The sequence below is a fragment of the Cupressus sempervirens genome, chromosome 9 (genome assembly GCF_028749045.1).
Source record: "Cupressus sempervirens isolate cs-2001-9-10 chromosome 9, ASM2874904v1, whole genome shotgun sequence".
Lineage (NCBI taxonomy): Eukaryota > Viridiplantae > Streptophyta > Pinopsida > Cupressales > Cupressaceae > Cupressus > Cupressus sempervirens.
The window spans coordinates 694,087,712-694,103,216 of record NC_143126.1 but is presented as its reverse complement, the minus strand read 5'-3'; the positions used below and the strand labels follow the sequence as shown (position 1 = coordinate 694,103,216).

Below are 15,505 nucleotides of genomic sequence, written 5' to 3'. Positions count from 1 at the left end.
TCTTTGATTGTAGCTTTGCTAGGGAAATTTGGCTGATGATTGGAATTTCTATTACTAAACATGTTTATACTCTTGATATTATTACTGGTTATATTCATGGGCTTAGAAAAGATGCTAACATGTTTTGGAAAATTTTGTCATCTTTCATCCTTTGGTTTATTTGGAAATTAAGAAATGAGGCAAAGTTTCAAGGCACAGATAGGTCTCTTACTAGTTTTCTTAGAAAACTCACTCGTTTCAAAATTGCTTCACAGGTTTGTTACGTGATGAATTTGGAACGGGAGAAGTTGTTGAGGTTTCTTAGAGATGGACATGCCTCTATGTTCATTTATGAGATGAAGGATGGTCTTGAATGGGCCAGCATTGTGGATAACCAAACTGCATTCGATGAGTTGCTTGAGAAGCTGATTAAGGACATCAGAGATAACAAAGGCTCCAGCTTTGATAGACTTGAGATGTTTACCTAGAGCATGGAGCAGAAGAAAGTGGTTTGGATGGAGGGCTCTCACCTGGATTGAGAATCTTGATGATTTTCTTCATTAGGAGACTCCTCCCCTGTTCTTTTTGGAATTTTTTTATCATGCATTATGTTACATGCTCTTTCTCTTTGTTTAAAGTTTGTACTTATTAAAATTTTGATGACTTAGTAGTTTTCTAGTTGTTTCTAGTGGTTGGTAGGTTGAGGCATAGCCTCCCTTGTATTGTTGTATCGACTCTTTGAACTCTCGATCTTTAATATAAAAAAGTAAAACTATATATTGATATAAATAAATCTATTACAATTCATATATCACCACATTTATTATGTATTATTTATAAATTTTTATTATATATTATTTTATATTGTAAACACTATTATAATATATTATAGTTATATATTCTAAAATAATTTATTAATTAAATTTTAATATATACATGCTACAACTAACTATTACAAATTTAAATATATAAATTATATTATTATAATATCTATATATAATACAATAATATAATTTAATATTTTAAAATGAAAATTACATTCCAGATATACTACTCATACATTTTAAACTACAAATTAAAACTACTTCAGAATTTTTTCCTACAATACACTTAAAAACTACTCATCAAGAATAAATACTAGCCACATTATAATTTACATTCCTTCAATAAGAATTTTGTAAAAACACATTGAAATGGAGAAAGAAACAAAGTCGTAACATACGAAACTGCTTATCAACAAGCTGAAAACTAGTAGAGTTGAGTTTGATGAAAACATTTGGCTATATGTTGAATTAACATGTGATCTCCTTTAGGCAGGAAAGCCAGTTCAACCTAAAATGAGCTCTTATACGGTTTTCTGGTATTCAACAGCAGTAAGGATAGCCATTTTACATAAATAAGCATATACTAGAACACCAGAGTAGACATATAAATGTTTATTGTAGCTTGGATAATATCATAACATCTATAGTCCACGTAGCTATCTAAATGTTTATTGTAGGTGGGATAATATCATGATCCCCATAATCCATTTAGTTATATAAGCTTGTGGGAGCAAATGAAGAAGTACTCTTAGATGTCACGGTCTCTAGAACACTCAGGTGACATGTTTGGATATCTAACTCTGTCTCTGCAATAGTTGTAAATTGTATACTTTTCTCTCACCCATCTCAGCCTTCTCCACTGCAATCCATCCAAGTCATCGAATTCCTTCTGATCCCACCATCTCCTTCCCAATGTTGGGCACTGTGAATTTGCTACAGATGCCTCACACCCATCAACATGGAATCCCTTGTATGCTGCCACAAATGGTGCTTTGCTCCAGTCAGTCTTCTCAAGCCCCCCTCTTGTGGCCCAATCATCTGCATTCCAAAGGCTTGAGTAGATCTTCATTGGCTGATTGAATGGATACCTCACTCCCAAGTCCTTGCTGTTCTTGAACACTCTTATTGGGACATCATCTACAAAGAACCTGAATTTAAAAAGTTGGTGTTTTAGGAAAGGAAAAATGAGCCATAGTTGAACATTTTGACACAAGGGCAATTGATATGAGTTGATAAAGCTGGATTTTTGATCAATCAAGGAAGATAAACTTACACAATTTGATGCATGTTCCAGAGAACAGAGTAAGAATGGTACTCTGTTGTGGGATCAAACCAGAGGTAAATGCGCTGTTCTCTGTCTCCTTTGCCTCCACTGAACACATTGGTTTGTAGAATGTATGGTTGCCCAGACCTATTGCCTAGGAACTCAAAGTCTATCTCATCATGCTCTGAGTTCTGTGATGACAACTGAAAGTCGCAAGAATACAAGTAAGTTATTGTGGAAGCTTCCTTCATTAAGCCAAAAATTAAGGTAAAAAGAGTAAGTTAACTTTAACTATTTAACACTTTTAATCTAAGAATCAGTTGGTGGTGCCGGAGTTATATATGTGTTGTTGAATAGATGAGAGAATTGAAAAGGGTAGAATATGGTGTTGTAATTACATAGAAAGCGGTGACAGTGCCTGCAGAGTCACCAGGAACCATCTTTATCTGCATACTGAAGTGCCCAAACAAGTATGTGCCCTTTGATTGGAATCCAGTACCTGCACCAACTCACAGGAAAAGATATTGTAAAAGAATTGGGCATCTGAATTCAAACACCATTATAACAAAAATGTGCAAATGATGATGGGCATGGCACCATCAAAGGGCATTACCTGTCCATTTGTCTAGAGAAAGTGTTACTTCCTTTCCACCATTGATGTACTTTATATGATCAGAAGCCCAAGTAGGGACATAGTTGTTTTGAAATGGCACATCTATTGGCCTATGTGGCGAGGCAGCCATGGCAGCGTGCACCACCACTGCTAAGAGAAGCAGCCACATTTTGAGCAGCATCTTCACCAAAATCTTCTTACTGTATTAAATGAACCTACAAAACAAAAGTCACATTGCTAGGGTGAATGTAAAACCAACAACAGAAAAACTGACTAATTTCTTTCACTAAATTTTCTGTAGCTTCAACATAAAATGATATTCTTCTGAAATTCATAGCACACAGCAGTAATATAAGTAAAATAAACAGGTATTCACTGCTCCTACCAATATCTACGGTCATCAATGGATTTTATCAGCGCTCTTACAATGCTAGAGAAACAAAACATTGAATGCATAAGTAGAATTGAGGTCCCTCTCCTGGAGTTTTCATTACTCTATTATAATAAACTACGTGTCTCTACCATGTATAAACATTTTTGATAGTAAGACAGATTGAATAAAGCATCCAGCTACTTGCTCAGCAATTCCTTCTGATAATCTACAGTGGCTTTAGAATGGTTTCCTATTTGTTTAGAGTCAAGAAAGCTCAGAGGGCTCTATATCAGATACTTAGTTTTTCAAACATTTCAGCCTTGATATATATATAAACAATCTCTTGTAAGCACAATAAAACTTCTAACACCAAAACATTCTCTCCCAAGCCCATAAATCATCAGCCCTTGGACAGTCCAAAAATATTGAACATGTACAGAATTTTGATCAACTAAGGGTTTCATTCATAAGTATTAAATCATAGATATCAATGCCACCTGCACGAGTTTTCTCTCCTTCACTAAACCCTTCGTGCTCCCAAACATTAAAACCACTTTTGCACCGATAATATCAGTAATCTCTATGAACTCTATCCATTAACTCCAATGTGTTAACACTTGTCTCATTCTGAACATACCCTACCTTGAAAAACAAAGTCCTATCCACTAAGGCAAACCAACTACACACTTATGACAACAATTGATGAAAACCACAAAAGAAAAATGGTCATGATAGTGAATATAGAAACTCAGGAAGCTCATAAACATTGGAGAATGTGAAGAAAAAGACCTTCAGATGGAGATAGTGAAGGAGGTGAGAAAAACAGTTGGAGAGCAACTGAAAGAAGGAAAGACTTGGGGAATCCATGAAGGCTGAAAGGCCTTTTTGTAATAGGTGATGAGGAATAAGACATCTAAAAGAAAGGGTTGGTGAAATGGGCAAATCAGCACCAGCTCATGCATTCTTGAAACGGTCTTTTCAGTCCTCCAAACATACAGCTAAAGTCTAATTTAAAAGACTCTCTTTCCTATTGTTGGACTTAGTGGCCAAGCATAAGTCTTTGTGATGCTGACCTTCCCTTCACCTTTTGAAATGTGTCAAATGTTCTTTGGAAAACATGAAGATGACAATGAATTCCCATTTGTCTTTGAAGGATTAAGTACCAATTATCTACTGTTTTGTAGTGTTAAAAAAGATGATGATGGGCCATTTAGCAAACAGTAGGATGCATAATTGAGAGAAGAAATCATCTGCAAACCGAGCACCTACCATAACATGTGAACGTCGGTGGTAGACAACCCATTTGCATGACCAGCTGTTCAAATTAGTCTTTTCATGGTTCCAAACTAAGTTTTATAATTATCTTATGATATATCATAGCCACACATACTTTGTTTTATATAGGGAGCCAAACATTTAAATCACTTTTTAAGTTAGGTACTCTGCAACGTGCTCATTTATTATTTGGGCCCCTAATTTAGGGGAACTTAATATCATAAAGGGAACCATAAGACATTGAAGTGGAAAGGTTACATGATTATCATCATCTCCCACTTCTCATCTATCTATTTTGATTTTAAATAAATGTGTATTGGTGTATTATTAGGATCTCCTTTAGATTGTGTCATGACATTAATATTTTTCAATTTTTTAATAGAATTTTTCTTTTTCTTTTTAGAGAAGTTATGGTTTTAATGGTTTGCATTGTTTATATTTTTGTATATACATGTTTCAATATTTTTTTATAATTGTTTAGTCTTTAAAAGTTCTTGTACTGATTTTTCTCAAAGTTTAATGTAGGAAGTTGATTTCACTATCTTTTCTTCTTTTTATTTATTATTTAATATTATCTTAGATTAGAGTATTTTTGTAGTTGTGATGTGTTTTATTATATTTAAATACTGATTGAGATACATATCATTAAGATTACATATGAGTTCTATATAGAGGAACATGTTATAGAATTTTCTTAAAATAACATTTTAATTAAAAGCATTATAATTTATCATTTTAATAGTTCAACGATATTTTGTCAAATTATTTACAAAGGAAGCTTCCCACTTTTCAATAAATATGGATCGTGCTAGTCATGTCTCCCAAGATGTATATTTCTTACAATATATTGCTTTGAGAATAGTTGAGGATGTATGTTAGGAATCATGTGCACAAAAATGATAACCATACAAAATGCATAATAATGCTCTCTCTCTCGTGCACACACACACACACACACACACACACACACACACACACATGTTTACTCTCTAATTATCTATATTTCTCATTTGCATATAGAGATAATTAGAGAGGGAAGGATATACAAATAAATAATGATAGGAAGAGAGAGGGAGAGAGTGGGAGAGAGAGATGAGAAGATAAGCTGAAAGGGAGAGGGAGAGAGGAGAGGAGTAGAGTGGAGTGATAAAGAGATAGGTGAGATAGAGATAACTTAGGATGAGTAATGCAAAGAGAGAGAGATGAGAAGATAAGCTGAAAGGGAGAGGGAGAGAGGAGAGGAGTAGAGTGGAGTGATAAAGAGATAGGTGAGATAGAGATAACTTAGGATGAGTAATGCAAAGAGAGAGAGGGACAGAAAGGAATATAGTGGGAGGGAGGTTAGGTGGGAGAGAGGTTGGGGACTTGGAGGCGAGGGGGGGTGTTAAGGTAGACTTTAGTGTTGATATACAATTCTATTACGATTAATATAGATACCTATAGTTCATTGGGGATAGTAATTGATATTACATATGAGCCCATATGAGCCTACATGTCATGCCATGGTGGTTTATCGGTTCATAATACAATATATTACATAAAAATATTAAATTTGGGGTCTAATCATCCTTATCAACATATTCTATAATTACGGGTCATATGATCTTCTTGTACATTAGAGAAGTTTGATATTATATGAGGGTATACCAATATAGACTAGATATGTGAAAAATTACATTTTAGAAGAGTTGAGGTAGAGATACACTTAGTGAGATCATTGTGGTCAATTAATAATTCAACTTTTCTAATACCTAGAATTTGTAATAAATTTCTTAATTATCAAAACATATTAATTTGTGACACAAGTTAAATTTATTTTATTATTATTAAAGTTTAATAGTTTTTAGTGAGGAAGTTAGGTTGGTTGCAAGTATGGATAATTCTTAATTGGACCTTGTATTCTTATTTGCATTAAATGGTATTAATTCATATTAAAGTTAGGATCTTGTGTTAATTTAGCTTATAAAAGGTTTACATCACTATTTAATTTGTGAAGAACGTTTACAATAAATACTTTATATGTAAATTTAAGTTTTAAATATACATTAATGGATTAAACATAAATAATTACATGATTATTTTTAATTAGCAATAAGAAAATCACAAAACTATAATGTTGCTTGATACATAATACTAGATGCATGTAGAGAACCATTTTTTAAGAGAGAGAGAAAACATCACCATCAAAGAGTGAAACTCAATAAATTAATTATCTTAGATAGTAGTTCATGCATATACAATAGTCTAACTTCCTTATTGTGATAGTGTTCTAGTAGCACTTATGTACTTCTAAAATAACACAATGAAAAGTTCATGCCATCCCTTTGATTTATAGAGAATTTTGAGAGGAAAACTACAAATGATTTTTGAAAACAATGTATCATCAATCTATAATAGAAGAGAAATGTGTCTTATCTAAAATGAAGAGAATATCTAAGAATAAAAAAAGTCACTCTTAATGAATGACAATAGAAAAACTAGGTTTTTATATATTAAAAAGGTATCTTTGATTTGTACCTCCTTTGTAGTGGTCCATATCCAAAGGTAGCTTCCAAAATCACTACCCAACTCATATAGGACCATCCAACAACATGCACTTGAAATGCTCCACTACTCATTCTCATGCAAAAAATTGAGAATATGCTAAGAATAACATTATAATTGCCACTAGAAACCCCACCTCCTTCATCTACATCATTGCAAATAATATTATAAATAAGGAATAGCAATAATATTATTATATATTTTAGCGACTTGAGTCTTCAAGTATTCATTCTAAGATTGTTGGAAATGCATATAACATTAACATTAGGACTGTAATTAAATATCACACTAATTTAACATTCTCCTAGTTGATATTATATGTTATAATGGCATCTTAGAAAATACTAGATAGTATATAAAATATAAGAATTAAGTCTCTCCTTTCCAATACCAAGATAGCATATCCATCTTCATTAGCTTTTTGAGGGATTTGCAACATTATCTATAATGTCAAATTTTTATAATAGCTTACTATATTCTCTACCATCATGCACAAAGTGTTAAGAATTAGCATGCCTACTATGAGCATGATAAATGAGATTTTTTTGGCTAAAACAGTAGTGCCATGATTGCATCACAACCGACTGTACAACCACTTTACAATAAAATAATACATACACGAGATTTCTATAGCCATATTATCTATTGAAGAAATGCATAGTAGCTATATATCTTGATGGTGAAAAAATAAGCCATGGGCTGCCTCTTACTCATTCAACTTCTAGACTTCCAAAAAGAGAAAATATCACTAGTGGGTCTTTAACTCTTCAAGTCACATATCCTATTTGCATCCACAAAGCATTGCATGTATAATGTCTAACTCACACCATCAATGTTGTGGTAAAATAAATATTATTGTGATTTCCTTTACAAATATTTAAAAGCTCTCTTAAGATAAATCCAAGACACAAAGTTCATCCTTAACTAAAATAATATTAACTCCTACAATTGACATTTTCAATACATGTAATTAATTATTTCTTCGACATAAAAACACAAATTAAACAATTTTATTTATTATTTTTAACTACAATTTAACTTACCTATATATAATATTAGATATAATATCATAAATAGAAGAAAAGCTAAAATAAAAAAAATGAAATTCTAAAAGCAAAAAATATAACTTCATTAAAAAAAAGGGTTCAATATTTTAGAGAACATTTGTCAATGAAGAAAACATATCAGAATGATCTAAAACTTACTACACACTTGTGGTTCGTTAAAAAGATACAAGCATTTTGAAATTGAAAAATATTAAATGCAATCACAATACACTCCATGCAGATACTAGCACTATGTGAATACACATTTATTTAAAAGCAATTGGATAGATGGGAAGTGGGGCATGATGATAACCATGCAACCTTTCCACTTCAATGACTTCCCTGTATCTTGATAATATTTGTTGCTAAATTTGGGGCCCAAATAATAAATAAGCACGTAGCACATTAAATAACTTTTAAGTGATTTTTTAATCAAAATAATGAACTAGATAGTAATCATATCTTTGGGTCTTTATATAAAACAAACAAACAATGTGTGGTAATGCTATCATAAGAGAAGAAATCTTCGGTTGGCAAGATTTTTCTGATACAAGAAAATACCAATTTTAACAGCAGACCATGCAAGATGGGCTGTCTACCACCGACCTTCCCTCAATTATGCAAGCCACTGTTTGCTAAAAGGACAATCATCATGTTTGTAACACAGTAAATTAACTTAACAAACAGTACATAATTGGGATTTACTTATCAAGGACAAATAGATATTCCAGTATCATTCATGTTTGCCAAAGAAACATTTGACAAACAATACAAATCACAATGACTTATTCTTACATTGACAAAGATAGTCTTTTATATTAGACTTTAGCTGTAGGATAGCAGGAGTGAAAAGACTATTCCAAGAATGCATGAGCTGGTGCTGATTTGCCCATGTCACCAACCTTTTCTTTTTAATGTCTTATTCCTCATCATCTATTACAAAAGGGCCCTTTCACTCTTCATGAATTCCCAAGTCTTTCCTCATTTCAGTTGCTCTCCAACAGTTTTTCTGACCTCCTTCATTATCTCCATTTGAAGGTATTTTTCTTCACTTTCTCCAATATTTATGAGCTTCCTGAGTTCCTATCCACTCACTCTTAATACCTATTCACTTCTCTGACCTTTTTTCTTTTGTAGTTTTCATCAATTGTTGTCACAAGGCCTGCCTAAGTGGATAGTGCTTGTTTTCGTGTTAAAGGGTATGTTCAGCATGAAACAAGTGTTGCCACATTGGAACTAATGAATAGGATTCATAACATTTAGTGATGTTATCAGTGCAAGAACTCTTTTTTTTTCTTTTTTTATGAGCATGAAGGCTTTAGAGAAAGAGAAAATTGGTGCAGGTGGTATCCATGTCTATGATTTAATACCTATGAATGGAACACTATGTTGATCATTTTTCTCTACTCATTCAATATTTTCTGACTGTGTAAGGACTGATGATTTGATGGGCTTGGGAGAACGAATGTAGTGATGTTCGAATGATAAATCATGTGGTGCTTGAGGCAAATGAGGCTGAAATGTTCGAAAGATTAAGGATCTTATATTATATATAGCCCTCTGAGCTTTCCTGACTCTGAACAAATAGGAAGCTGTTCTAAAGCCACAGTAGATTATCAAAAAGAATTGCTCAGCAAGTAGGATGTTATATTCAATCTGTCCTAATATCAGTAATGATAATAGATGTTAGGGACAAGTAGTTTATTATATCAAGTTAATTGAAAAATTCAGGAGAAGATTTAAATTGTTGGGAATGTGAAGCCGAATCGCCATGTGACTGTTAGAGTTCACCAATCTTTTCTTTTTTATGGTTATATATGACTATAAATAGGCGTACAATTCATGCACTGATCATATCGGATCTATTAAATAATATACTGATTCCCTGCTTGAGTGTGGACTCAAGAAAGTTTTTCAAACCCGAATTAATATTGTATTCTTGTATTTGGTGTTCTTTGTCTATGTTTTATTGCATTTCTTTGCTCATTTTAGATTTACGAAAATTGCATTTATGCATTCAATGTTTTGTTTCACTGTCATTGTTAGAGAGCCTATAAAACCCATCGGTGATACTAGATGTTAGGAGCAGTGTATACCTGTTTATTTTCCTTATATTACTGAATGTGTTATGCAGTTCAGAAGAGTATCATTTTGTATAGAAGCTTTAGAAAAATAAGTGAAAGAAAACAAAACAGCCATTCACTTGTTGGTTTTACATTCACAAAAGAATTACAATAATTGTTTTATAGGTTCACTTGATAGAGTGAGGAGGCTCTGCTGAAGATGCTGCTCAAAATGTGGTTACTTCTCTTAGCAGTGGCGGTGCCTGCTGCCATGGCTGCGTCACCACATAGGCCAATAGATGTGCCATTTCAAAACAACTATGTCCCTACTTGGGCTGCTGATCATATAAAGTACATCAATGGCGGAAAGGAAGTCACACTTTCTCTGGACAAATGGACAGGTAATGCCCTTTGATATTTCCATGCCCATTATCATTTACAGATTTGTGTTAAATTGGTGTTTGAATTCAGATACCCAATTCTGGTATAATATTTTTTTTTTTGAGGTGGTGCAGGCACTGGGTTCCAATCAAAGGGAACATACTTGTTTGGGCACTTCAGTATGCAGATAAAGATGGTCCCTGGTGACTCTGCTGGCACTGTCACTGCTTTCTATGTAACTATAACACCATATTCTACTCTTCTCATTTCTTTCTTCTCTTTCACATCATATGTATAATCTTGCTTATAAACATCTCATATTAGCGACTGATGTCTAGATTAAAGTGTTAAATAGTCAAAATTAACTAACTTTTTCTAAGCTTATTTCTTTCTTAATGAAGGTAGCTCCACAATATGACAATTTACTTGTATTCTTGAGAGTTGCAGCTGTCATCTCAGAACTCGGAGCACGATGAGATAGACTTTGAGTTCTTAGGAAACAGATCTGGGCAGCCATACATTCTTCAAACCAATGTGTTCAGTGGAGGCAAAGGAGACAGAGAACAACGCATTTACCTCTGGTTTGACCCCACAACAGAATACCATTCTTACTCTGTTCTCTGGAACATGCATCAGATTGTGTAAGTTCATGTTCCTTGATTGATCAAGATTCCACCTTTACCCACTCAAATCAATTGGCCTTGTGTCAAAATGTTCAAAATATGGCTCATTTTCAATTCTCTAAAACATCTAATTTTTGAATTCAGGTTCTTTGTGGATGATGTTCCAATCAGAGTGTTCAAGAACAGCAAGGACTTGGGAGTGAGGTATCCATTCAATCAGCCAATGAAGATCTACTCAAGCCTTTGGAATGCAGATGATTGGGCCACAAGAGGAGGGCTTGAGAAGACTGACTGGAGCAAAGCACCATTTGTGGCAGCATACAAGGGATTCCATGTTGATGGGTGTGAGGCATCTGTAGCAAATTCACAGTGCCCAACATTGGGAAGGAGATGGTGGGATCAGAAGGAATTCGATGACTTGGATAGATTGCAGTGGAGAAGGCTGAGATGGGTGAGAGAAAAGTATACAATTTACAACTATTGCAGAGACAGAGTTAGATATCCAAACATGTCACCTGAGTGTTCTAGAGACCGTGACATCTAAGAGTACTTCTTTTATTTGCTCCCACGAGCTTATATAACTAAATGGATTATGGGGATCATGATATTATCCCACCTACAATAAACATTTATGTGTCTACTCTAGCATTATAATAATATATGCTTGTTTATGTAAAATGGCCATGCTTGCTGCGTATAACCAGCAAATGGTTTGTCTATGAAGTATTGTTGAAGGGTGAACGTAGGCATTTCTTCCATGTTCATGGTAGTATTGTTAGACTTCCTTTGGGTCGTAACTTATCATTTTATGGCTTGGAAGTCATTAATTATCACTGGTAACCCTATATTGGAGGTCAATAATAAGGTCATGTATTTCCTAAAGCTTTGAGAAGACGATGAATACTGCATTGGTATTGTTTAAAAAAATATTTAGTAGTTATATTGTTGTATACATTAGATAAATTATGAAGGCTTATTATTTTTAATTGGATTAAGAATTTCAAAGTAAAAACATGACGTAATATCAAAAGAATGAACGGCTGTTCAACATTTAACAGGAAACAACAGAAGCCATGCATCATTTATTCGAGGGCATTTTGGTTACTTGCTTTGGTTAAGTATAGCGATTTAAGAAGATTATAAAAAGTGAAATTTTTTGCTTAGAAACTTTCAAGATGATACAGGATTTTAATTTTAAATAATTTAAATATTAATTTTGTGATTTTTTTAAATGCTTTTAAATAAAAGCGAGTAGTTATCAAATCATTATATTTAGTTAAAAAGAATAGCTTCTTGTATTTGTGGAGACACATACTATTGCAATCACTTGTGTATAAAGAGATTAATTTTTATAATTAAGTTGATTTTTTAATTTTTTCTAATGTTTATATGTCAAATCTTAATTTTTAAAATAATGAAAAAATATTTTACAAACTCATAAAACTTATCAAATTTTTTAGCTATAGTAGTTACATATTATAAATTCAAAAATATTTTTATGTTAGAAACTATTATTTGATAGATGTAGTTTGAGTAATAATTAATTTAACTTATATGATAATTTTTTTAATCACAATTTTTTTTTAGAAATTGTTCGTCTTCAAATATTTAAATATGTATGAAGATAGTTTTTTATTAAATTATATTAAACTATTAAATTTTTATTCTTAAACTATTATAACTTACCTCAACTCACTATTTTCTAACTATTAAATTTTTAATCTTAAACTATTACAATTTTCAACAAATACAAGCCACAACGTGGCACTTATTTTATTTTTAAAATAGCTCTAAAATTTGGAATTTGTCTTTAATTTTAATATGTCAAAATTTAAGATTTTTCAACTAAAAGTGTTAATTAATAGAGGGGTATACAATAGAGTTAAGAGTGGTAATTTTGTTGGGTCCAAGATATATATATATATATTGAGCTAAGCAATATATGCAGGTATAGTGTGTATCACTAATTTAAGTATTGTTTATTTCTTGATGATGTAAAATATTAAGGACTTGTATTCCCTTACATTTTGTATTATAAAAAGGATTTCAATTATTAAAGTACAAATGAGAAAAAAAAACTTTATAAATAATGAAAATTTATCTAAGAATGATAGTAAATGAATTGAAAGATGATAATAAAAAATAGTTGTATAATTTTACTACTCAATAAAAAAACAATCTTTGATCATTCTTAGTAATAAGCATAAAAATAAATAAAAAATCTTTGCTCATTCTTAGTAGTAAGCATGAAAGGTATGTACTTAAAAAATAAAAAATAATTTACAAAAATATGTACAAATTGCAACTTAGAAATAAAACCAAAATCAAGTGCTAGAACTATTGATAACAAAATCAAAATAATTATTCTAGAGTGATGATGCTTACAAGATCAACGAGTGATTCCATATGAGGCATCAAGTCAACAGCCACCTATAGAAACTAAATTGTTAAAAAAAATTGATAAGATGTAAACTACTGATTTTGAGATTCCATGTATAGATTATGAATATATATTTTTTAAAATTGGAGATAAATTATCAAAAGTTACACAAAGTAATGGGCTAGATATTTCGACATGAGGAATAGGTCTCTTTCAAAACCAAATATATATTACACATTTAAAAGTTTATGTACTCTCCAATCAATAAAGATAATGCCCACTTTGAAAGTTAGTTCACTAACCTTGAAGGGAGAGTTTCTTGAAAGTAATGTATTATTTAGAAATTACCAATAATTTATAATATCTTCTTGTGTGTCCGGGAAGCCAAGATTCAGTTGTAGAACTGGAAACACATTCTTATGCGGCAATACTATCTTGCTTCATTACAAGTGACTGAATAATCTTCCTTGTTCAAATCCCCAGTAGAGTTGCTAAAAATCTGTTGGTAAACAAATCTGTCACTGTGATAGTTACTTCTAAAACTGACCATGTTCACCCTATGAACAGTGACAACTATGCCAATAGTTGAAGAGATTGAAATTGATCATTACCAGATTACAATCTTCCTCTACGTTTGAGAGGGGCAACTCCCTTGTATGATGGGTGTATTTGACTTTTTAAACATAAATGAATTAAAACTTTGAAAGGTAGAGAGAAAGCTATTGATGACGAATGCACCACACGCCTTCATAACTTTCTTGAACAACATAAACTAATCAACTCTAGCTTTCTAACTGTAACTCTCAAACTCTTTCTAATCGTAACTCTCAAAAAGTTAATGTTGATAGAAAGAGAGTAAATTATAGTATGTATAGAGAAAAAAATTAGTATGTAGAGAGAGATGGTTTGAGTACATGGTAAGAGAAAAATTTTAGTACATAGAGAGAGAAGGTTTTAGTATGGGGAGAGAGAAAGTTTTAGTATGAGGAGAGAGAAGGTTTTAGTACAGGGAGAGAGAAAAGTACATAGAGAGAGGTAGTTTTGAATAGTTTGGAATTAACCTCTCTGTCTCTCCAGAATTAATTTAATTAACTCTCGTAGTAAAATATATGGGTAACAACTAGCTCTATCTAGGGACAAGGACTGTGTAGGATGCTAAATGAACCCAGAGTTAACAAAAAGTAGTTCTTTATCACAAGGGCTATAGAATCACTCGAAAAGGGGGTAAATACATGAAAAGGGACTAACTAGGCCGAAGTTGGGAACACAAGCCAAATAGAAGGGAGGGAAAGACACAACAAAAACTCATAACTAGACTATGTACAAGGCAGGTATCCCTAGCTCTAGTGACTCAAGGTATAATCAGACAAATCCATTCACTGGTTGGGGAAAATAAATACCATGGCATGCTAACATGTGGAAATTTTCAGATTCATGTGGAAATTTTTAGATTCATGTGGAATCAAATATAAGATGGCTCCTAGAATTCCAATTCTGAGGTTCCTAGCATGCTCCACCTCTCTAGAGAAAGGAACACATCCAAATAACCAAGCTTCATAAAAAATCTCAGACTTCAAAATCAACTCTATTTCCTATAGCATGTCATTGATGACTTCATTTCCGAAGAATTGAGTATAAGATTCTCAAGTTTCTAAATGCATCTCATATCTTCTGCTGTACTTAGCAAACCCTCTACTTGAATTTCTAAAGATTGGTCATCATGAAATCTTGAGCCGATTTCTGACACTAGGTACTATTTTTCTTTCATTGGCAAGATTGTGGTTGAATCTTCTATAAAATCATTCCAACCTAGATGCACATTTGTGTTAGATTGAATCTTCCCATGATCCATTTCTTCTTCTTTTTCTTCCAAAAGATCATCTTGAATCTTTAGGCCCTTCTGAATTACATTGATACTATCTTCAACATTGTTGGTCTTAAATTCAAGTTCCCTTCCATCAATATCAAATTCTCTATCTAAAGGGACTTTTTATGGTTAAGACAAGAAGATATTGATCCTCATATTGGATTGCCTTTATATAATCTATGACATGAAGCAACTTGTGGAGTTATAGACATTGAACCTTATCTTTGAATACTAACTTGAGAATCATCAGTAGAAATGCCTCCCTTTAAGAAT

General features: G+C 32.4%; 2 protein-coding genes across 5 annotated transcripts; one reads left to right on the top strand and one right to left on the bottom strand.

Annotated features, from left to right (window-relative positions):
- Positions 1 to 1,241: 1,241 nt before the first annotated feature.
- LOC149540619 (xyloglucan endotransglucosylase protein 2-like) lies at positions 1,242 to 3,957 on the bottom strand. Of its 2 annotated transcripts, none has more exons than XM_089801706.1 (5): positions 3,843 to 3,957; positions 2,681 to 2,895; positions 2,466 to 2,566; positions 2,077 to 2,270; positions 1,242 to 1,951 (listed from the first exon to the last, which is right to left on the bottom strand). In XM_089801706.1, exons 2-5 carry the CDS (start codon positions 2,859 to 2,861, stop codon positions 1,552 to 1,554), a joined length of 876 nt encoding a protein of 291 aa, XP_089657832.1. In that variant the 5' UTR covers positions 2,862 to 2,895; positions 3,843 to 3,957; the 3' UTR covers positions 1,242 to 1,551. The 2 variants fall into 2 exon arrangements, with proteins under 2 accessions (XP_089657832.1, XP_089657833.1); XM_089801707.1 differs by lacking the exon at positions 3,843 to 3,957 and adding an exon at positions 3,551 to 3,780.
- A 4,856-nt stretch (positions 3,958 to 8,813) lies between these two features.
- On the top strand, positions 8,814 to 11,867 carry LOC149540618 (xyloglucan endotransglucosylase protein 2-like). 3 transcript variants are annotated; one of them, XM_089801708.1, is made up of 5 exons: positions 8,814 to 8,956; positions 10,168 to 10,382; positions 10,497 to 10,597; positions 10,810 to 11,003; positions 11,130 to 11,867. In XM_089801708.1, the coding sequence occupies exons 2-5, from the start codon at positions 10,202 to 10,204 to the stop codon at positions 11,527 to 11,529; spliced, it is 876 nt and encodes a 291-aa protein (XP_089657834.1). In that variant the 5' UTR covers positions 8,814 to 8,956; positions 10,168 to 10,201; the 3' UTR covers positions 11,530 to 11,867. The 3 variants fall into 3 exon arrangements, with proteins under 3 accessions (XP_089657834.1, XP_089657835.1, XP_089657836.1); XM_089801709.1 differs by lacking the exon at positions 8,814 to 8,956 and adding an exon at positions 8,985 to 9,117; XM_089801710.1 differs by lacking the exon at positions 8,814 to 8,956 and adding an exon at positions 9,322 to 9,555.
- Positions 11,868 to 15,505: the final 3,638 nt, after the last annotated feature.

Excerpts from the sequence above, each read along its gene's own strand:
- LOC149540619 (XM_089801706.1), bottom strand. The coding sequence starts at position 2,861 with ATGCTGCTCAAAATGTGGCTGCTTCTCTTAGCAGTGGTGGTGCACGCT. Across the intron at positions 2,271-2,465 it reads GCACTGTCACCGCTTTCTAT|TTGTCATCACAGAACTCAGA; the intron begins GTAATTACAACA and ends TGCGACTTTCAG. Across the intron at positions 1,952-2,076 it reads TGGAACATGCATCAAATTGT|GTTCTTTGTAGATGATGTCC; the intron begins GTAAGTTTATCT and ends TTTTAAATTCAG.
- LOC149540618 (XM_089801708.1), top strand. The coding sequence starts at position 10,202 with ATGCTGCTCAAAATGTGGTTACTTCTCTTAGCAGTGGCGGTGCCTGCT. Across the intron at positions 10,383-10,496 it reads TTCTCTGGACAAATGGACAG|GCACTGGGTTCCAATCAAAG; the intron begins GTAATGCCCTTT and ends GAGGTGGTGCAG. Across the intron at positions 10,598-10,809 it reads GCACTGTCACTGCTTTCTAT|CTGTCATCTCAGAACTCGGA; the intron begins GTAACTATAACA and ends TGAGAGTTGCAG.